Below are 23,679 nucleotides of genomic sequence, written 5' to 3' on the forward strand. Positions count from 1 at the left end.
ACTGACAAAACCTGCTGCTGAGAAAAACTTGGTTTTGTTGCATCATTTTCAAAATCCAAAACTGGGAACTTTTATAACAATAATAATATTAATAATCATTTATATAGCACTTGTCAAGCCTAAGGACCAAGTGGCATCTAGATTTAAAAATTTATGAAAAAAAAAAAACATGTAGCCCCCCTGCCCTTATGACATACCAAAATTAAGATCATTGGAGCATAAATATTACACAGCACTGCACACAAACATGAACAGATGGGGGCGTGAGTGCAAAAATACAATTCCACATATAATAAGTAAAATGTTAATAAGAGAATTAAGCTCATATAAGCAGATAAAATTCAGAGTAAAAGAAATAATCATATATATATAAGCAGCTAAGATGCTAATAAAGGAGATGATCTCATAAAGCAGGTAGAATGCCAATAAAAGAACAAACTTTTGATTTTAAAGGAGATAAAAGTGCATCCTTTTAAAGGAAGTACTTCTGTTGCTTGTTGAAATAAGACGTGGAGGAAAAAGAGCCAAAATATTTTATGTCTCTGTTTGATAGTTTTGTGCCAGTGGCGGTGCTGCAATTTCCCACTCACCTGTCTCAGTCGTATTGCCTAAGCCTTTCTGTGTGGCCCCCTGCCACAACCTTTGTGTCTCTTACCCACCTTTTCTTCTTTCTTTCTGACTCTGATTTTCCCTCCCCTCCGGGAAAGATTAGAGGCAGCCTCCTGGATCGCATCACAAGGGAGCACAACAAACTTTTTAGAAACTTCAAAGCTCTGAGTTATGTTTCAGTTGGCTGACAGAAGAAGTACCACCAGCAGCAGCACTACCGCCGCTGCCGCTGCAGAGTTGCTGTTTCTAATCATTCATGCTGCTTACGGATCTACAAACTAACTCCCTGTCTGCAATTTTCATTCTCTCCCTGTCTATCTCAGCTTCAAATTCATTGGCACATTTCCCTTCTCTATCCCCTGTGCTCCTTTCTCTCCATCTCTGTTTACCTCTCAGCTTCTGTGGAGCATTTTATCTTTTTTTTCTCCACCAGCCCCCCACCCCTTCTGTAAGCCTATTTCCCCCTCTTTTTCTTTCCTCTTTATTTTCCTTTATCCCCTCATTCTGATCGCTTTGTGTGGATGCAGGGATAGTGTAGAGCAGATTATCAACTAACTCTCACAACGGTCATTTATTCACCTCTTTGTTTTCAAAACCCCTCGGTGCTCAATAACCTTTGTGTTGTTTGTGTGTGTACATTTTGTGCCATCGAGTGGTTGTTATTTTTGCCACGCTACATTGCTCAGGCGTTTCTTCTCTAATATGTCACTGAGGTCTATGAGCGATGATATACATGTGCAAACAAAGTAGGATACTTGTGCAATAGTCATGGCTTAAGGACATTCAATAAAGTATTGAGTGCTGAACCCCTTCCACATCCCAGCCCCTCATCAGGCCACAGTGTGAGTGCACCACATCGATTTACAGACCACATGTAACAATCACAATGAACTGTAGTCCATTTGAGCTCCAGACTCCACACAGTTCAGTCCTAGGAAGTTTAACCTCTGCACATGGCAGCGATCTAATGAAAAGAGTTATAACGTGACAGTACAAGGAGCAAATTCTCTATGCTCAGCATACAGAATGTGGTGGATCCCTGCCGGACGGCCCTGCAGGCTATCACTGAAGGTATTTGTGAACTCATGGAACTAGCATGCAGAGTTGTGCTTTCATGAATTATTCATTTAAAGGAGAAGTTCTGATTTTTTTAAAGTGTATGAGGTACATAGCCAGTGCATTAGTTGATATTAGTAGATGTCACACCCCCAGTTTTGAGAAGCAGTCTGAGGTCTGACACGAAAGCTAAGCAATGTACTGCTTTGGAGGGGCCATCAACAAAACATATTTTAGCAGCCTTAAAAAAAAATGCTATATTGAGAATATAATTAGTGCGTTACCTTTCCATCACAGCCTGTTCCAATGGGGAAGTCTTAAATGGATTCAGTTCTCAATCTTTGTTCTCATCAAAGCCACCAGACTCTATTGACATAACCAGTTATTTTAGCTCACTGAACTCAAGAGCTGATGGTCTATAGCTGCTTTCATCAGTTAGTTTGTGTTAGTGTGCCTTTGGTGAATCTGAACTGAACCTTTTAACCACTAATGTCCAGTCCATTCTCATTTTGAAGTTGTCAAATACTGCCGCTTTTGCAGTGATTTTAGCATAAGATCATAAAGCCAAAACCCACCTTTTGCATCTGTATGATATGGCATCAGCTAAGAAAGCAGCCAGACAGAACCCTTGGTGGTGTTATGATACATTGCCAGACAGGTAGCTGACACCTACCACAGCAATATGATGCGCAGACGGGCAGCGTCAGTTGCGAACGCAACCTGGATAGAACCTGTCGTGCCCATATAGTATGCTGCTTGATGCTGTCAGGTTGAAACACTGTTGGTAACTATGTAATATAAGAGTCATGAAGGTCCCTCTAAGGTGGCGGGAGGGGCGGTAGATGGATTCAATAAACTCCAGACTTTCTCTTGGGAGGTCCGTTATCACTTCCTGTTTCAATGTGATGTTCATTTTCTTCTTCTAACAATGTGCCCTTTTTGGTATCTATCCATGCCTTTGTTGCTAATCCTAAGCATGTGCATTGACATCCCGGCGTTGGTTGCCATGTACTTTAGTTGCCTAAACATAAACATAACCTCATTCTGTTGTTGACATCCTGACATTGGTAGCAGCATCCTGGAATGTCAGCAGCAGATGCAGAAGGATACCTAGAGCATAATATGTAGATGCTGAAGTCCACTGCCAAAGTGGCAATATGTGACAACTTCAGATGAGAATTGTTGCAAAGTAACCGAATAACAGACAAAAACAAACAGCAGCAGAGCAGCAATTCCTCTGTTCAGGAATGTTAAATCAGAGTTTGTCTCAATCAGGTCTGGCTTTAAAGAGTGCCAGCTGGAAATTACTGTCTGGACTTAAGTGAAAAAACTGTTAATAAAGCATATATTTAAATTAATGTAAAAATGTATTAGGTGGCTTAACCACATCTGATTACTGACCCCTACATAGCAGTACATTGCTTTGCTTCCATGTCAGACTTCAGCCTGTTTCCCTAAACTCGGGATGTGCTGACTGACATCTACTGTATTTAGTATACTTGTCTACGGAAAAGTACCCCATATAACCCCACCTCAAAAAATCTGAACTATCCCTTTAATTCCAGTTTAGACGCTAAAGATAATGGTAAAACCTGTTTGTCTGATTGCTTGAATCATTCATTTGTTCATTAGCAGACCATCTGGTTTATAGTTCTTTGTTCAAATTGATCAGTTTAAATTGCGTTTGAAATCAAAAGATTACATGTTGATATTAAATGCATGCTTTTCGTAGTAACCTGCTAAATAACTTATTTCCTGCTTTTAATTCAACACGTGCCTTTATTGAGGCCACGGTGCTGTTAAGATGGAAATTGAAGTATTGCGGAGCTTTAATATTTTGTAGCCAAACATCTGTTAATCCATTCAGACAGAACATTTTGCCACTCAGGGGAAGAGTTGTAAACAAACGCTAAATATTTGAAAAGCCAATCTTGTCTAAGCTGAGAAGTTATGTGCTTGTGTTCATTGAATATCCCCAATCATTTTGAATACTTTCAAAGAGGATGCAGAGGAGGTCGTTCTTCATGACAGTTTAGATCACAGCATGTGTCGAGGCATAATGTGTTTTTCTGATGTGACAGCTGAAGTGACACATGAAGAACATTCTGCTGGCATTCTCTCACTTTTGCAGCATTAAAACATCTGTAATCTGTTGAATCTGCAAGTCAGGGTGGAAAATTTCTTATGGCATGTTGATGTTCGATTAGTTAACTTCTTGAATTTGACCTTTCGCAATATTAAATTAAATTATTCAACCAATCAGACGGGACGAAATTGAGCTTAACCTTTGCTTGTGGATATTGCTGCCATGTGAATTTGTGAACTGTTAAAACATGCATAAAGTTGTGCTCTGCCTGCTTGACCTTTCAATGTAATTTTCCCCATTTTGTGCTATGATGCAACGATTCATTTGGAAGTCCTAACCAGGCTAATTTGCTAATTTGGATGGATTTGTCAAAGGTCTTCATAAACTGTGACTCATAACAGTGCAGTGGCTGCGTATGAACTAGTTTGATCATCTGATTACCTCGCCAGTTAGGTCAGCTTGTTGAATAATAATTCAATATCTCATAAACAACATCATGCAAATCCTCAGAGATAGTGTTTGCCCTTGAAGGGCTCGGCAATTTAAGCTTGTTTTTTTCTTACTAGATTCACTATGAAGATTATACTATGGATTCATTATGCAAATGCAGCTAACTGGAGTTGTGTTGCTCCTCTGTATGTGAACAGTGTCAGAGTAAATGGAGCTATATTAGGCTACAGCATATAAATGCAGTGGTTTATAATACCAAAATTTCCTGAAGATGTAGAAGGGGTTTGGTTTCAGAGATAGAGAGATAATATCATTTAGCTCAGAGGTTGCAACATTTATTATCAGAAGAGCTGTTTTGGCCAAAAAAGATAGCCTTTAAAATACACAGGCAATTAAGAATAAATAAGCCTATCAACATTATAGGTTGTATTGAGCATTCATTAATAAGTTTTACCAAAAAGATGGTTACTCACCAGGATGCTATTTATGATTATTTGGTCATTTAACTTTGCAGCGTTGGCATTTAAAGCCAACAAATGTCGAACTGTTAAATTTTTAATTTTCCTACGAGACTTTTCCTTTTTTGGTTGAGGAATCCATGGCTAACCTAGCTAGGGAAACTCAAGACTAGCTGACTCTTTTTAGGTCAGTTGGTCGTTGGTGAGCGTCTGCTGCCCTTGTTTTTGTGGTATGTCCGGCACCGTTGTCACTAGGTCCTTTTCACTGCTTTTTTTTTCTTTTGGCATTTCTGATAATATGGGTGTGTAGGTGAGCATCTGTCACCCCAGTTGTTACACTGTGTCCTTTGGCTTAAGTCAGCTCTTGTTTGTTTGTTATTTTTGGGGGCCGATTCAACATGCTGAATTTCTGGGATGGCGTAGCCTGTTGGTGAATGAAATCACACTGACTGGCAGTTCTGCTCAGTGTACAAGAAAAGAAAATTAGTTTAAGAAAACAAACATTGTCAAGATGGTTAAAACTAGCTTGATGTTAAGTATGATTCTTTTTTCAGCCATTGAGCTCTTTAGCAGAAACTGTAACTGTTAGCATTATTGTTTGCTTTGCAGGTGACATGAGGTGAAGCAACAGTCACAATTTTACAGTTAACAATTTTGGACTGTATCATTTTAGGTGTGAAACCATGATAAATGGAAATTATTGTTGATAGAGTGAAACATATTCGTTTCCATTTAATTTTTTTTCAAAACCACAGAGAGCCACTGCCAAGAGAAGCCAAATATGGAGCCAAAATAGCCAAAAATGCAAGGGCTCTTTAAGTTCTTTTGCTGAAATGCATTGCTAAGAAATGACAATGTGTACATTTACATGCACATTTGTTTTCAAGTTTTGAGTCTTGTGCTAGTTTTGATCTTATGCATTTACATAGAACATGAGAAATCTGGTTATTCATATCCCTGTACATACAATCATAACAGTAGGTCTCTGATCATCTGAGTTCAGGTGTCTTTGATTTGTCTGCCATTCATTCCTGCTCCCACTGAGTTTCCTCAACAGCTCAGCATGAACACAATGTGGTTTCCGGCTGTCTGAACTCTGCTGCTTTCACCAGTTTGCTGGATTGAGTTTTTCTGTCTGTAATGGAAGGCGATGTTCAGTTTATAATAATAACTTTATTTATATAGCACCTTTAAGAACAGAGTTTACAAAGTGCTTTGACAAACAAGGCAAAGCAGTACTAAAGAGGGTTTCTTGCAGAGGCAACAAAACCATAAGAGCCAAACAATAATGCCGAACTAAGGCCAGACAAAATTACAACAATTACAAGACAAAAATAACAACAACCTATACCAATAAAAGTAAATACAACTCAAAAGAATATGAGCAGTAAACAGAAATAATACTAATAGAATTAAGCACATTCAAGACAAAATAAAAGAATAAATTAAAAGACTAACTAAAATAGGTTAATTAGATTAATTAAATAGGTTAATTAAAATTAAAGTTTACACACTACAAAGTCAGATTTTCAATTTTAGTATCAATGTGGACAAGGTGCTTAAAGCATTCTGTTTTCCAGGTTTCTCAAAAACATGATCCACAACATGTAACTGCATTGCTCCACAAAGGAAAACACAAGATAACCAGGATACTGGTGCACATGTAAAGGCAGGCTGTGAGCTTGTAAGTCACCCAGTTTGATTAAACCTGATCACACCTCACATCCTATTGCTCGACCTCCTCCCTGCTTCCTCTCTGAATTATCGATTGTCAGCGAGATCTAATCTGTCCTCCCGTGTCATCATATGAGGGCTTGGCTGTGAAGGGGAGAAAACAGACAATTGCATGATCGAAATCATCACTTCCCTCTTTGTCCTCCTTCATTTCCTGATGCAATTAATATTTATGTTCCACTCTGAAGCCTATTTTCTATCCATTAACTCGTCTGTGACGTGTCACCCTGCCTATTTTTCCGTTATTCTGTGGCTACATTCACCCCCGGCTTCATTCCTTCATCCTTTTAAGAGGGCACGACCACGTCAGACCCCTGTATCCCATCTCCTCTTCTGTGTCATCCTTCCTTTTCCTCCTCTTGTGTGAAACATGTAGCCAGTTCCTTTGAGCAGGAGTGGATATGACAGCCAGTGTCCTCGGGTGGAGGAGTTAGGTGGACTGTGTTTGCGTGCGTGCCTGTCTGCGTGTGAGTGTGTTTTATCTAAAGTGATCTGTAATTGTATGTTCTCTGACACAGTGATGGATAATCAATAGTTCTGTCTGTCTTGGTGGAAGTGCGGCGGGGGCCCAGAGAGGAGAGTTAGAGAATAAAAGTCATGCTGTCCTCAGCGCTGGACCCTCCAGTTTGTTTTTGTCTTAGCAGTGCTGCCTGAAAAGAGGAAGCCAAGGTCGGCCTGGCATTTCTCACACCAGCCTTTGTTGTTGTCTGTGCTCTCAGGGTGCAGATGGACTTCTCCAGCGACTAGCAGAATCATAACAGAAATGCCAGCTCCACCTGTGTTCTGGGCTACGCTGTGCATTGTGAGCCATAAATGCCCCGCAGTTTAAATCCAGAATTCAGCCTCCATCCACATGGCTGCATATTCAAACTCTCTGCAGCTTTATTCCAATCCGCTGGCCTAAACCAAAGCAGACAGGGATTATACAGATGTGTGGATATGCGAATCCTCATGCTGGCATCATGATTCACATTCACGTATGCATGAGCATGCCGGCATCCACTGACACACAATCATACACACAGATTTGGTTGGCTTTTCCCTCGTTTGTGACCTGATGAAAGTTGGTGTGTCGTTATCTTCAATCAGCTGGCGTCGTGGACGTCTGCTGTTTACTCCCATTTCCCTATCTGCATGTTTCTGACACTGATGATTTGTGAGAGGTAAACCTCAGCCCCAGCCTGTGCGACAGTGTCTCATGTCAGAGTTGGTAATAGACTGCAATGCATCATGGGAAAAGCCCCTGGAGTGCTGTTTTTTATATATATTTATTTTTAAAAGCTGCAACCAGAATTCTTCTTCTCTGCACTTTTAAAAATGGAGTAATTTCATGGCTCATTCATGGGGTTAAGACCGGGTCTGGTGGAGTGGAAGGGTTGTAAATAGCCTCTCGCTTTACCCCCAACATGCTATAGGACCAACAAATCTGGATCACCGGGAGATGTATGAGACATAGTGGGAGCTGGCAGCATTGCTCTGTTCGATGCTATATTTAGGACTTCAGGTTTAATGTGTTACACAGGCATGAAATCACTGCATGATGAAGTTTCACCCCCTTGCAGATTACAGAGGAATGAGGAAGATGGGGATTTTTTTTCCTCTCTCCTCTTTCATATAAAACTTGGACTGCAAATAGAAATTTTATCTTTGAGTTGAATAAGAGGTGCTCAGTAGGGAGGGAGTTGATGCCAATATCACGCTGCTGAAATACACCACAGCACCCTCTCTGTGATGCCTGGAATAAGGTGGATTAGCCAGACCACTTGCCTTATCCTCCATGCAAGAGGATGCACATGAAGTTGATGCCAAAGTTACGCAAAAATCAAACTTCTACCTAAAAAAGCCCACACAGCAAAACAGTCCACATGGACTAATTTAGATGCTCGCTTTTAGAGTCCAATGAGTAATGTCCAGTGATGCCATGTTAATCTACTGTGGGATTTGGCTTGGAACGACCTTCCGGGATGCAGTACCTAACAGCTTAATTACCTTTTCAAAAGGGAATACCTCTGAGATTTAGCAGCCACTCTGCACGGCAGATATGCTGCTCAGTCAAGAGGAGGTGATATGAGGTTACACTTCACTGGGCTGAGGCGTATTGACCTACCTACCCTCTGCACACACACTGACGCACACATAAACACCTGTCTGACACTTTGCCCTTGGTTTTGGCGCCTCTACCACCAGCACCTGTCTCTTTCTCCCTCCACCTTTTTCTCTCGGTATGCAAGGCTGAAGTTACAGATTCCTGAGCTTTTAAATGCAAGGAAAGTTTATGTATATAGCACCATTCAGACACAAGGTAATTCAAAGTGCTTTACTAGAAAGAAAAGGGTATTGAAATACATAAAATAAAATTGAAGAAAAATGCAAATTGCATTCAAAAGGAGGGGATTTTTTTAATTTCCATAATCTGAGCAGGAGTAGATGAGGCCTGAGAATGAACCCTTGAGAAACTACATGATTTTTGTTTGTACAGATTCATAATTACCAATTGATACAATATAGTTCCTGTCTTGTAAAGATGACTCAAACCAATTTAGCACAATGCCAGAAAGTCCTACCCAACTGTGTAATCTGTGGAGCAGTTTTTTATGGTCAACTGTATCAACGGCAGCACTGACATCCATCAATACCAATACCAAAATTTAGGATACATCACTGTTAGACTATAACTATAACCAGTGCAATCTCAGTGCTGCGATGCGACTGAAACAACACTATATCATATCTTATTTTTTATCCACTGACTCAGAAGACACATATCATGCTTTTTTCTCGCTTTTCACCCAGCCTCCCCTCCACCCGCCCTTCATCATGCCTTGTCTTTTCTCCCTTCTCACAACTGGAGGTGATAAAAGTCAACAGCAAGGGCAGTGAGATAATACAACACCAGTTAGTGACAAATAGGACAGAGGAGATTTGGCGGTTGTCCAAGCTGATCAAAAGCATGTTGAGACAGACAAAGAAAGGTGACAGATAACCCCATCTGCTGAAGGGAATGATAATAAGCATAAAGATTCATTTAAAAACACTGAGCTTCAAATACAACTAGATCCAGCTGAATCCTATAATCTAGTATCTTATTGCATTTTTTGCAGCCACAAAAGCAGCTGGCACACGTTGCAATGTCATTTCAAAAGGGACGTGAATTAGACGGTATGGATATTTAATCACTTTTGGGTAACTCTAAATTCTCAGCAGTATCCTGTGCCAGGAGGTTAAGTCGACCGAGTCCATTGAAGCTTGCAGAACGAGCGCTCTGTATTCGTTTTATGACTGCTGGAGGTGGCAAGGTCTGGCGATGTGGCAGAGACTGAGATTTCAGTGCAACTGGGAAGTAATTTTCCTCCTCTACAAAGTGATGTCCATAAAGTGTAGGGTGGTCTCTGCCTTATAATAGAAAAGCTCTTTCTTTAACAGCTTGTGAAATGAAGTAGTTTCGTGGTCTATTAACATGTCCCCCTGCCTCCTTTCTAAACTCTTTTACCTTGCCACAGTTTACTGTCAGTTTGCATGGATCTGATGCTAATTTACAGTACAGCTTTCCCGTCTTTCTCTTTCTTGTCTGCCTTGCTCTTGCTTTTGCGCTTTCTCTTGTCTCTCTCTGCGAGACTGGCAGGTCTTTAGGGTTCCAAGGCGCTTAGCTTCCCACGTTCCTTCCTCCTGTCTCCTCCCCCTCAGTCTGACTGGCAGTAATTACATCAGGGCTGGGCTCGGTTTGTCCCGACGACCCCAAAGCCCTGACAACCAAAAAGAGACAACACTGAGAGAGAGTGAGATAGAAAAGAAGGGGAACAAGAAAGATACTGCTGCCTAAGAAGATACAAAAGTAGCAGCATATAGAAAAGGGGAATGCGGGAGAGAGAAAAAGCAGTATACGAAGGCAGAAAAGGTTACACATCAGTGATTCCTGACAGGCCTGTCTTGTTTTTTTTTTTTATCTCCACCCTCTTTTTCATTGCTCCATCATGGCTATGTGAACTCTGTATTCACTTGAACACACTTCTGGGTTGAGAAAAAGCCCCCCCCTCCAGCTGCAACCAAGATTCCCACAAGCCTCAGCTGTCATGCAGCAGCTCTCACCGGTCCGCTGTGTAATTCTAAAACGTGGATAGTCCTGGAAGGCTTGTTTTCCCTTGTTGATGAAAAGAACAGCAGGTTTTACTTATTTTGTTTGTTTTCCCTTCCATTGTTTGACAGCATATCTCTGTTATCTTCACCAGGTATTGGAAGATGAGGTATTACCATAGGGCCAAAAATCACCAACTGAAAGCAACATAATGGACAAATGGATGAACACATTGGAGAAAGACCTTATATAATCCAACATACTGCGCTCAAATAAATCCAATCTCTTTCTTTTAAATCTGCTCCCCAAAGAGGAGGGAGGAAAAGAAATTAAGAAGTTATTCAGGGGATGAAATGAGGCTTTTGTCAAAGAATTCCCTGGCATTGTTCTGTTGTAAGATACTTTTTTGCACATTTAAAAGTAATGAATGCAACATTTATTATGCCTTGTTCCACTTTTAGCCCTTTCATCAGTAATTCCGTCTCTGTCTCAATGACTGAGTTTACACGCACACACGCTTCAGGGGATTTTAGGGAGAAATCCAGTTGACGTAGGAAATTGGAAAGGGCTTCACACACACTGCAAAGCTGCATTTACTTACAGCTTGTTAGTAATAATAAAGACTTCCTCTCTGGCATACTTTGGAACCAACAGTGGCATATTCAAAGTATGTTAATGCTTTGTAATGCTACAAATTTAACTTGTTTATGGGTTCAGGTTTAGTTAGACTGAAGTGTAATAATGATATACGCTGTACAACTCACTAGCAAGGACCACGCCACAACAAGATCTCGTTCAAAGATTTATTGTAATCCCAAGGTTTGGCTGTATGGGCCGATGAATGGATGTGCGTGGGTAAGGTGGGTGAGGGTGGTAAAGGGACGTCTATTGTCAGGCTGGTCTGAGAGGATGTCTTGATGGCCGGGGAGAGGGAGACTCAGAGTGGGGGTACCATCAAGGCGTGTGTCCACTCGATCTGATTTCCAAGCCCCAGACATGCCTAGAACAAGACATAGGAGAGGCGTGCACTGGGATGAACAACGAGATCGAGGGGAGAAGGACACGAGGTAGGGACAAGGAGAGGGGAGACGAGAATGGACGAGGCAGGAGCACAAACAGACAAAGGAAAGGGAGGACGAGCCAAGAGATCCAAGACAAACAGAGCAGAATGGGTTGACCAGGTATAAGTATGCAGGCAGGCAATTAGAGGTGTGGTAGAGGAGTAGTTTAGGCGTGGTCCTGCTCCCAAACCTAAGTTAACAAATTAACTTCATTTCGCTAGCAAGGACCACGCCACAACAATTTGGGTGCTGCACTGACATGAAAGGAATGGCTAGAGTAGTATTTAGAATTTATATGAGAAATGTGAAGGATTTTGAGAAAATGTGTCTAAAACCAGAATTGAGCGGCCTGTTTCGGTGAGAAAGAGTGGGTGCTGAGGTAATGCGTTTGCTGTGTATCTTGCACTGATGTATCTGGTAAGTGACTTGTACGGACTGAGTCAAGGCGAAAAATGTAGATGGGAAAAGAAACACCTGTCTGGTCTGTTTTACTACAGAGCGTGTAAATGAGTGAATCAGTGGTGTGAATGGCAAGGTCAGATAGGCTGGGATGGCAAGAGGGATCATAGACAGAGGAAGTAGGGGCGAATTCAGAATCTGTGGTGGTAGTACTGATTTCAGCTGGTTGGAAAGAAGTGTGAGAACAGGTTCACAATAGCATAATTAATAAAAATAAAAAGATGTAGAAAAAAATCCCACATGAGCCTTCACAATGAAAAATTCCTCCTTAATGATAATAATAAAAAATGCCTCTTCAATAAAAAATAAATACCTGTTCAATAACAACTGCCTCTCTGATAATAAACAAATGTCTATTCGAAAATGAAAAATGTGCCTTCAATGATAAACTCCTTTTCAGTGATTAACAAAGGCCTCTTCAATGATAAACAAACATGTCTTCAATAATAAACAAATGCTTCCTTACGAAAAATCATATATATTTTTTAATAATAAATGTGTTTGTACATGGGGTAGGGGTTTTATTGGGTCTCATCAAAATAAACTAATAAACAAAATCACTATAAAAAGCCTGCAGGCGTTTGGTGATCATGAGGCAAGCAAAACTCTTGCATGAAAACACTAAGAACTGTCTTGATGCAGGTGACCGGGGGTTAAGGGGTTCTTTAATATTCCCTCCACTTAGCTTTCAGAATGCACAAAATCAACCTTAAACAGAAAAGCAAAAGACAGCAAAGAAGTCTCAACAGGGCCTTGAAATGAGAGTTTCTGGCTGACAGTGTCTGCTAACATGAGGTCTGCGTTGGACTGAGAAAGGACCAGATTCCCTGAGCATGCATTTCTTCACCTCTCTTTAGCCCTCAGGAAGGGGAATAGGGAATAAGGGGGGTATTAAAGAACCCCTTAACACCCAGCCACTCGCATCAAGACAGTCCTTAGTTTTTTCCTGCAAGAGTTTTGCTAGCCTAATTATCACCTAACACATGCAAGCTTTATAGAGTGGTTTTGTTTTTTCACAAGACTCAGAATAACCCCTTTCCCACGTATAAACACACTTGTTTAATATCGAAGTACTCTATACTATCGACGTACTGCACTCTGTATTGCTTTCCTTTATGGGTTTTGGTTGTTTTTGGAATAACCTCTTTAAGTTTGCAAGTGGCACCTAATCACAACAATGATTTAATAATTCATTTTATTTCATAAACCCCATAATATGAATAGGTCATGTGTTTAAGTAAGATTAATTAAATCTCTCTGCACACTCAAAACATATTCCACATATCATCTCATCTGTATACTTAAGAGGAAAACACTAAGACTGTAACATTTACTTGACAAAGACATTTGGATGTACAAAATGTAACAATTAAAGAACAGACTTAAATTTAAGCCCATTGTGCTCATAAAACCTCCTGAATTCAGGACTTTGACTATAGCTGTTGCTGTGTGCTGTAATTTTTGTGCTGTGAGGAAAGACTCCACTGTTTGTAGCCTCTGTCACTGCAGTGGTAGTATCCTCATGCATCCATTTGATAGCAGAACCCTGTTTGAGACTCTCTGAACGAGGCAAAGTTAAATGATTGTGTGCTTCTCTTTATCAGAGGTGGAATACTGAAACTAACTGGAAACATTTCTGATCAGGCAAAGTACGGGATCGTCTCATACTGAAAAATTAAACACACTGCCCCTTACTGAATCAATAGAAGATACGATTTCTTCTTTATTTTAATGCACACAACTGTTAGAGAGAGGATAATGTTAACAAGTCCACTCAAATATAGGGACATGTCCCTACCATCCATATGCAAACCTACACCCTTGTCAAAGAGGCATTTGTTTATTATCATTAAGGAGGCTCTTTGCTTTGTATAGTTGCTTCTGAGATTTTTTTCTACAAGTTAAGATTTTTTCATTATGTGGTTGGGAACTGGTTCTCGTGCTTCTTTCCGACCCGCTGAAATCTGGGGAAGCAGTACAGCCACAGAGCATATGACTAGATAAATGAGACTTGGATTATAGTGCACGAGTTGTGTGAGAGTTTGTAAAACAATGTTTTCTTCTCAAATTCAAGTTAACACCGCGCAACTTAACTGATACACAAATGGTCATTTTGTGGGTCCAGTATTCCTTTAACCCCTAAAAGGTGGCTTTACATGACGTTTAAAAAGGTTACTGCAAAGAGCTGACAGTAACTAGGGTACTTAAGTGTCTTTATCTGTGTTTGACTTTCTGTTATGAAGTCTCTTGACCTTTTCTGCTTCCCCTCACTGTCCTCTCTCTGTTGTGTCTGACTGATGCACAGTCAAATCCTCTTTCATTCACATTACTAATGAATTAGAGGTATCGGGAGCAATGCCTGTATTTGTCTCCTTTAAAATGAACCCACTGTCACAGATGACCGACCACAGTACAGTAGCCTGTTCAAGTGGATGTGAACTGCAGAAGATGCCCTGTGGCTCTCACAGAGCTGTACTCTGACCCTGCATTGACAAGTTGTCTGCTTTGCTGTCTCACAGCTAACACTCACTCCTGGGAGGAGAGCAGTGAAGGACAGTCAGTGAGAGAGAGAGAAAGAGAGAGGGAAGAATAAAAAAATATTCATGATGATGGATTTAAATAATCGGGACTAATCTGGCAGGAGAGACACAATTCCAAAAACCATGCGCTGCCTCTGTGAATATGCACTCAGCAAAATTGGAGATCACAGTGGAGTAGCACTGCTGCCCACCACCATCACCAAAACAGCCATCTGTTTGTAGTTGTATGAGAGTCAGTACACAAAGCATGTAATCTGGAGTGAATGCAGCCTGTTAAGCTCTTAGAGGATTATCAATTATTTATTTTGTTGGTTTTTTTAGGTGTTCCTGTCACTCAGTTCATGTGTATGCAAGCCCCTTGAACAAAGACAATACAAAGCAAGAGCTCATCAGTGTTCATTCTTCTCCCTCTACTTGTCTCTTTCTGTTTTTCCTCTCCTCTTCTTCTCTCAGCGGCGTCCAGCTTCAGTTTTTGCCGTGCCTCCCTGGAGCACACGGTGTCTGCTGAGGAGCTGAGCTACCAGCTGCCGCGTCGCGCCGGAGGCAGCAACCTGACCTGGCACGACGGCCGTGGCCAGAGGACAGCACACACACGCACAGTCAAACTCCTGCAGCAGCCCGGCACAGAGGGCATCCAGGTATGAAGATGTCCACGCAAACGAACCAGATGCAGTGTGGAAGAGTGTTTTCACTGCTTGTGAATAATTTTCAAATGAGTTTTTTTCTTAAGAAAACATATTATAGATTGCTAGAATATGTCAAAGCAATGAGGGACCTCTCAGAATTGGGCAGGTTGGACCATAACAAACTTGGAAAGAGAGAGGAAGCCTGTGAGGCTCGAGCCACCCTTGGTTTCACTAGTGAAGCACTCTGCTGTGAAATTTTTGCGCATAATCTGTCACTGATTTTGGATTTTTCAAAAGGAATCATTTCCAGCCACTGGGCAGTCACAGCAGCTTAGGCAAATAAAACGTGTCTTTTTGGCACAATTTAGAATTTTAAAAGGAAGATTTGAAGAGTTTTCATTCAAATCATATTTTAAGGTAGCTAGGGTTCAATTCAGCCAATTTCCCATATACCAGCTCAATTTGCAATTTTGTTTGAATGAAAGGAAATTTCCTTTTTTCATATTTACATCTTACCATCTGTTTTTTCCTCTTTATTTTTATTTGTAATCATTTTTTTACAGCAACAAGTTTCTTTGGCCTTTGGTATAAAACAACACGTAATAACGATATAAGAGGTTATATATTAAGATAAAAAAAAAAACACCTTCCACAAAAAAGGTGAAATGTAATAATGAATTCATAATAATTTTTATTGAAAATAATATTTTCTGCATATTAAAATACAACAAAGCCATGTAGCTGTGTGGGCATTGTAAATGCACTGATCGTCTCTGGCTCATTTTAAGTTGTAAGTTAAAACTAAAGGAGCAGTGTGTAGGATTGAGCAACATCACTGGTGGGGACTGCAGATTACATTCAGATGAAACTTCTCTCGTGTGCCAAGTATGAGAACCCAATTAGGATTACTTTAGCATTCATTTTTCAGGAGGTTTTTTCAAATCAGTGTTTCTTCAATGCGGTTCGGCTTGCCACAGACAAGATAGTAGCCCAGCACCTGCAAATGTTTGCTCAACTTTTTCTGGCCCAGATGTTTGGGAGGTTTTTATCAGGAGTTGAGTTATTCTCAGATGTCTCTTCCTCTAAGGTAATGAAAAGATAACAGTCATTATTTTCAGGTGATTTTTCACTTAAGAAAACATATATTACATTTCACTTCTGCCAATGTATTGCACTAACATTGGACCTTCAATATTACAGTTCACTTGCATGATGTTGTATTGAATTACATCACAGAGATGAGTATTTCAATAAAGTAGCCTGAACTTTTTAAGTAGCTTAGTTAAGAAAACATTATTTCCCTTAAGGGGAGCTTTGTAATAATTTAATAATGCCCTGTGTGAATTAACTGGCTGCTCATCAAAGCTATTTATTTTCAAAGCAGTGTCTTGAGAGAAGGAGTGATGTAATGAAGCTGCCCTGACTTGGGTGGGTAAAACACCATACGTACACTGTCAAAGATCATCTGCTAGCATCAAAGAGACAAGAGAAAGCATTAGTGCTTCAGCATCAATGCTGCATCTCTGGCCGTGAAATCTCAGTGGTACTAGGAAGTCTAATTGTTTTATCTTGTACTTGATGTCGGCTGGTCTCACCTGAGCCTGTGGTGATACCACTAGAGAGAAACTGGTTATGTAATGGAGGAGTGGTATGAGAGCAGTAGCCTCACTTCTTGTGATGTAAAAGCGTTTGTACAAGGGAGCAAATGGACTCAGAAATAGACACGTTTACTGTCTGTCCCATGTGTCGAAAAATCTAATTTATTCCACAGATGTATGTTTTTCCCCAAAAGCTCAGCAACAGCTTTAACAGAAATGTGTGGTATAAACACTGGATACGAAAGTCATTTCAGTGCTGAACGGCTGGAGAGAAAAGCCTGCTTGGTGGCTCAGTGTCTCAGCAGTATAATGTAAGCACAGTGGCATCATTGACTTCCACACATCGCTCTAGTGCAAAATGGAATCCCATCTGTGCAGCACCAGAGAGAGGCAAAACAAAGACGGGGGGAAGAGATCTATTTTAAGGCATTCTGCCTGTGTTTGACCTAAAACAGCATATGAGACAACGGCCTCCTTCCTGGCTCCTCACATGAAAGAGAGCAGATAGCCCAGTGGAGGTCATTTGTTTAGTCTCCCTGCTGCCTTTACAAAAGTTTGCAACAGTGAGGCTGTAAGATGTACATGTGCACTGCAAGATTGCTCAATAATTCATAAAAGAGTGCCCCCTCAGCTATAACAGCTATAAAAGGCTTAATAAAGGACGAGTGGGAAGCTGTTTCCATGTGATTACACAGCGACTGGATAATTAAACCTTCTCTATACCATGAGAAGTAAGGCTTATCATTTCCTTGTGGCAACAAGCCTCTTAATACATTATTCAACAACTGGGAAAACAGTCCAGCTCTCTCTGATGCTTCTGTGTGTCTCTCACATTCACCAAAAACATGCAATGTCCGTTCATGCATCTTCACCTTCAAGAATCTGTCTTCATAGGTCTGCAGGTGTATGTGAATGTGTGAGTGCAGGTTGTGTGGATTGGTGTCTGTGCGTCCAGTTCTCTCAGGAATGATAATTAGATTATTCTCTATTACACTGGTTGTGCACACATTAGCTGTAATGAGGGAACCAGTTAAGTGAAACACTTCTGTATATAAGGTGGGACCAGGGGAATCTTCCTTATCTGTTTAACAAAGCCAATATAACACATTATGCACTCCTATGCAAACTACAAACACACACACACACACACACACACACACACACACACACGTGTTTATGCAGAACAGACAGTCAGGAGAAATAGACGGGAAATAGTAACAGCAGGACAGAAATCTATATATCGGTGTTCATGCATGCACAAACATGGCTGTCATCGGCCATGTTTGTGGCATGTCATTATCAAAATTGCTCCCAGCTCATTTTTGCAGTACTGACCAAGTAGGGACTCATAAATGTAGATGTTGAGATTTACCAACTCTCAAAGTACATGAAAAACATGTACAACGTAATACTAAGAATTTATCGGTTGTTTTACTTGAAATGATTGTTAAAAAAAACAAGATGGGATAATGCAGTTTATTTCCTATATGTTAGTACATTTTACATGTAAAAACACTTGACACAAGTTAATTTGTACTGTAAACAAAAAAATGTCACAACAACAACACAGGACACACTGCATTTTGTCTTCCACAGTTACTTGAGTTGTTTTACCATCTGCAATTTCCATTTCTGAGAATAGTTACTGCAAAGAACTGAAGAACTGTTACACTGACTACGTTTACATGCACGCAAATATTCCACTATTATTCCAAATATGACAATATTCCAAATGTCATGTAAATGACATATTATAGTTAGGCCTTATCCCTCCAGTTAAGAAGTGTGGGATGTGTCTTTTATGTGGGTCTTAGGAGCATTCTTTGGACATGATGCCACATTCATAATATGTGTCTCAATTTGGGCTTAACACATGGCCTCTTGTCTGTTTACAGTGTGTGTGTTGTACAAAAACAAACTTGCCAACAGTTTGCAAGGATGGTTTAGAGACCCCCCCCCCCATGATAGACTTAGATAGCCACGTGATTTTGGATATGTGCAAATGTAGCAATGCCGACCTTTGCAAACAGGTAATGTAAAATCATGTCTTTATTAGCTACTATGGAAAACAGCTGTTATGGTTGTGCAGTGGTTGACACACTTTCTTTGTGCTGTAAATTGAGCCTTAATTTTCCAGGGAGACCATAGCCAGTGACAGACAGAATTGCATTGTGATGGTGAGGCTTATAGGGAACCAGTCTTAATGCTGATGATGTCATTATTCTATATTGTGCAATCAACATTTACTTCAGTCATTTACCTAGTCGCTCATGTTGTTTCATTGCTGCGGGTAGACCTGTTTGCAGATCTGTCCACTAATATAATTTTTCCAAATAATGACTTCTTGTGTACTTTGCGCACAGTCTGTGCCATCCTTGAATTGGCTGTTGTTTGGGTAGCCAGATGGGGTGAGGGGAGCAGTTTGTGAGTGGCTCATTTTGCTGTCTGACACACAGCTTGTGGGTGAACCTTTAGATGAGACTGGGGAATAGGTGGAATAACAGACACAATTTAGAAAGTAAGAGCAGCTGCTGTGCCCCTTCTTTCCCTATATCAGAACCAAGCCTGTAAAAGGAAGTGAGGCCCTTATTCACTTATTTGCTATGCTGGCTGGGCAAACGACAGAGACCAGTCTGATTATTTTTCCTTCCTCATTACAGAACACAGTGACTGACCTCAGCTGACACCAACACAAAGAGGTGAACTGACAGAGAGGAATCACACAAATATTGCACATAATGCCTCTTAAACTTTGACAACTCCTTTTAAGGATATAAGTTAGATACACCACAAGTGGTCGTCTCCATTTGAGTTCATTATTTTAGCCACCAATTGAACAAGTTTATGAAATCCACCATTAGTTACTATTATACCAGGCACTCAAAATTTGCTACTTGCTGTCATCTTCCTTTTTCCGGTTCATTTTTGCTGGATGTCACAATGTCCAGGAGTTGATTGGAGGGTTATTCAGATCACCTGCTGTGCACAGTATAAGGACTGACTCCGGAGTAAGAGCTGAGACAGCTTGATGCATTTCCTCTCGAGGCCAGTTAGGGTGCCATGATGCCTTATTTGAGGGCTTAAGAGTGGTGAAGAAAGGCACACTCAGTACTCAGATCCTTCCCCTTGATAACAGATATTGTCAGAAACTCTGGTCTTTAGGCCCGTTTGAGACTTAAATGCTTTTGCTGTCCTGTTTGAGGGTGATTTTGTGCATTCTGCAACCTAAGTGCTGGAAATATGAAAGGGCCCCCTCTACACTAGGCATCTGGGCAGGTCTTAGCATTTTTCTGCAAGAGTTTTGCTTGCCTAACAATCTCCCAACTATGCATGCAGGTTTTACATAGTCATTTTATTTATTGGTGTATTTCAATGAGACCCAATATAACCCCTACCCGATATATAAATACATTTATTTATTATGGATGAGGCATTTGTTTGTTATTATTAAGGGGGCACTTACCATTGTAAAGGCTGTTATGAGATTTGTTTCTACATGTAGGCCTAGATATATTTTTAATTTTGTGGTTGGGAAATGATTCTCACACGTTTTACTGACCAGCTGAAATCTGAGGGATCAGCACCACACTGTTTGTCTTGGTAATTCTAGCTGAATGATGCCATTAAACTAATATCAAACTCCACTATCTGACCACAGAGATGGCATCAACTTAGTTTCAATGTTGCTCCACATCATATGCTTCACATCATATTCCGCTACATGCATACTTATTATGACTATTGCTTATATTGTCAATGTGTGCACAAATGCTGCTGTCTGCTTCTAGTGGTCATTTCTGAAATGTCTTAAGAACTATGGGTCATGAAACATTTTACAGACTCTCTTGGTCACCAGAAGTTGACTCTGACTCTGACTCTGCCCTGACATTTTTTTTCTCAGGCCACCAGTCGGTCAGAGTTTAATCGGTGTAATATTTCAACATCTATTTGATAAATTGGCACAATTCTTTGCTCAGACATTCATGGTGCCCAGAGGATTCATTGTACTGACTTTTATATTACCCTGACTTTTCCTGTTGCATCACCATCAGGTTTATATTTTTGGTTTTGCGTGAAATGTCTCAACAGCTATTGGATGGATTGCCTTAAATTTGGTTGAGAAATTCATGCTTCCCTCAGGATGAATTGTAACTTTGATGGTTCCCTGACTTTACATGTGGCTTCATCATCAGGTGAAAAGTTCAATCTGTCCAATAATTGGTTTATGACAAAAAAAAACTGCAATACCAATGACACTCACCAAACCACACTTATTTATTATGAGGCTAATTGTTGATTGCATAGTGTAATGTCTATAGAAATGACACCATTGGCATTTAGAGTGGTTTCCTTTAAGCCTCACTTTCACTATGTAAATCTATCCACCAAAGAGTACCATCCCACCCCGAAAATGCCTAATCGATAAGGAGGTGTTTCAGTTGTTACACAATTAAAACAGGAAGAGGATAGAATCTTTGTTTTCCCTGTAGCTATCCCCAGTTACCAAAAAGTGTCATTTTATGTATTTATTTTTTCGCAGTTACTGTCCTTAGCAGTGGTAACAGGGGATGGTGGAACAACCAAAGTACCTGTGGAAAACAAAATGCAGTGTGTCCTTTGTTGTTGGTAGATGCTTGGCTTTGAGGAAAGTGGAAAGCAATCCGGTTGTCTTAGCGACAACAATAATGTCACTTGAAAATGCTTGGAAATGTACTAGCATGTTTGCATTGGGATTATGATCGTGTTAGTAGGCTGATGTTAACACTGTCTCAAAGCACTGCTGTATAGCCTCACAGAGCCAGCCCAAACTTCACATCATAAGTCTTATTAGAATATTTTTGACCTTTCAATTGATCACCATCACCCAAGTACATTACTTGTCACATTGTCTTTTTAAGTCAAGTCATGAGGGAAATGTGTTGTTTTTTTAGTTCTCTTGATTGATGTAGCAGCTGTCACTGATTTCAATAGAACCATTGAGACTGTACTCACTGGAGAAACGAGAGCATGGGTGGTTTGTTCAAAAACCTTGCAACAACTTGTGTTTTTCTGACAAGTGATCTCTTGTCATGCAAATAATGATTGTCGTCTCTCAGAAGTAAAGGCAGAACTGGTGTGATGTTTTTCATTGTGCCACAAAACCTCTGAAGAAGGAGGTCATGTGGGTGGTTTCATGTTCAGAGTGTTTGACTTTGACACCAGTGGCCTTTAGGTTTGGGTACTAAAACTATAAACCTATACGACAGATACCTATCGGACCGAATCATAACTCAGACTGTGGTGCCAGATGTGTGAGTAACGAGACAGAGAGCAAGCACAAGTGAAAGCGAGCGAGCCAGCATGTGTGTGCTGAGGCTGCAGCGGTCGGAGCAGTGAGTATGAGGTTAACTGTAGCAGTGCAGTATTTGAAAAGTTAAGGCTGTTTGACAGTGAAAAAATGCTGCAACTCCAAGACCCGAGTCAAGCTCCCATGTCTTATCACCTGCTGATTAAAGTGAAGGTGGTTAGCACCCAAGTTAGCAAGCTAAGTTAGCCTCCCAGGCTCCTGTAAGGTGAACTGTTAAGGTGGACCAGCTGTTCTCATTGTAGAGTCTCTCCTGATCCCAAATCAAAATTTATTTTGCTGATGCTAGCCCTGTACATTATTCAGTCTTAAAGTATTGTATTTGGGTTCGGTTTATTTATAAAGTGAATTTGTTAATAATGTTTTGTATTTATCCATATTTATATACTGAGGTATACTGTGACAATTTCAGGTTTAAATTTGCCTTTGCAATAAAAAAGCCATTACTTTGTGTCATTAACATTTTTTTGCTTTATTTATTTTTAACAATCAGTTCAGGCACCACGTAGGCACGGGTACCGTACCATAACTATTGTTTTAGCACTGGCATTGATAAAAACCCAAACAATACCCAACCCTGTTGGCCTTGGTCTGAATCATGCCTCCTTGCAACATATAGCACTGGATTGTTGTTGGTTTCATGTAACCCTGACGGTCTGAAATCCTAACATAAAAGTATGTTCATTTGCCTAAACTTAATCATACTTAAACCATAAAGGTGGCAGATAATAAAACCCTTGCTTGTTGTCATCCTAAAGTGCTTGCACTTTATGTAAGCATTGGTGGCAGTGTTGGTGTAGTGATGATGCCTTGGAAAACAGAGCTTTGAGAAACACAGTAGATACAAAAAAAATACAAGAGCTGCTGATCAGTGAGCCAGAAATGCTTTAGCCTGTATTGTCCTTGTCCTGCCACTCAGTGATGTGTTGCTCTGTCCAAGACACATGTTTGACTCATGCTAAATCGAGAGCTTTGTGAAAATCCCGTCTGGCCCTTTGTCCTCCCACTGAGAGTCCGCTTACATTCGCATGAGTGGAAGACATTTACAAACTGCGTGTCCACCAAAGGCGGATCTGTGCAAAGCTAACGGAGGCTGACAGTTTGGACACACTCTCTTGCACGAGTAGAAAAGCTCACACATAAACATTTTTGGAATCACAGTGTCACACTCAAACACACATATGCACAAGGCTAGACTGAGCAGCGGGAGACACGGGGGTGCTAAATGATGCAACAGAAACGGCCAGGGACAAGGGGGAGGATTCAGTGAGAGAAATGAAGGATGAGATGAAATGAGAAGTGGGGGAGAAAGGTGAGAAGGAGATTTGAAAAATCATGTGTCAGGATCAATGACACTTTCTTTGGGATTGGAGAGACAAATGGAAGATCTGATTCTATAGCGACAGCAGGGCAAGAGATAGATCGGCACAGTAGATGGGGAGATGGAAAGAGAGAGTTGTTAGGTTAGACAGCAGAGCATACAGAGAAGATAGAGCAGGAGTGTTTAGTAACCTGTGGAGAAATGAAGTGACAGCAAGAAAAGAGGCAGAGTAGAGAGGGAGAGGCAGGTGTGAGCTACAGAACAT

General features: G+C 40.6%; 1 protein-coding gene across 1 annotated transcript in view; it reads left to right on the forward strand.

The window, feature by feature from the left end:
• The window catches only part of samd10b (sterile alpha motif domain containing 10b), a 65,732-nt gene that overhangs the window by 14,113 nt on the left and 27,940 nt on the right, over positions 1 to 23,679 (forward strand). Inside the window, exon 2 of the mRNA XM_042492266.1 lies at positions 14,979 to 15,163. Coding sequence (XP_042348200.1) covers positions 14,979 to 15,163 — 185 coding nt within the window. The remainder of the gene's footprint in view (positions 1 to 14,978; positions 15,164 to 23,679) is intronic.

This window comes from Plectropomus leopardus, chromosome 8 (genome assembly GCF_008729295.1).
Source record: "Plectropomus leopardus isolate mb chromosome 8, YSFRI_Pleo_2.0, whole genome shotgun sequence".
NCBI lineage: Eukaryota > Metazoa > Chordata > Actinopteri > Perciformes > Serranidae > Plectropomus > Plectropomus leopardus.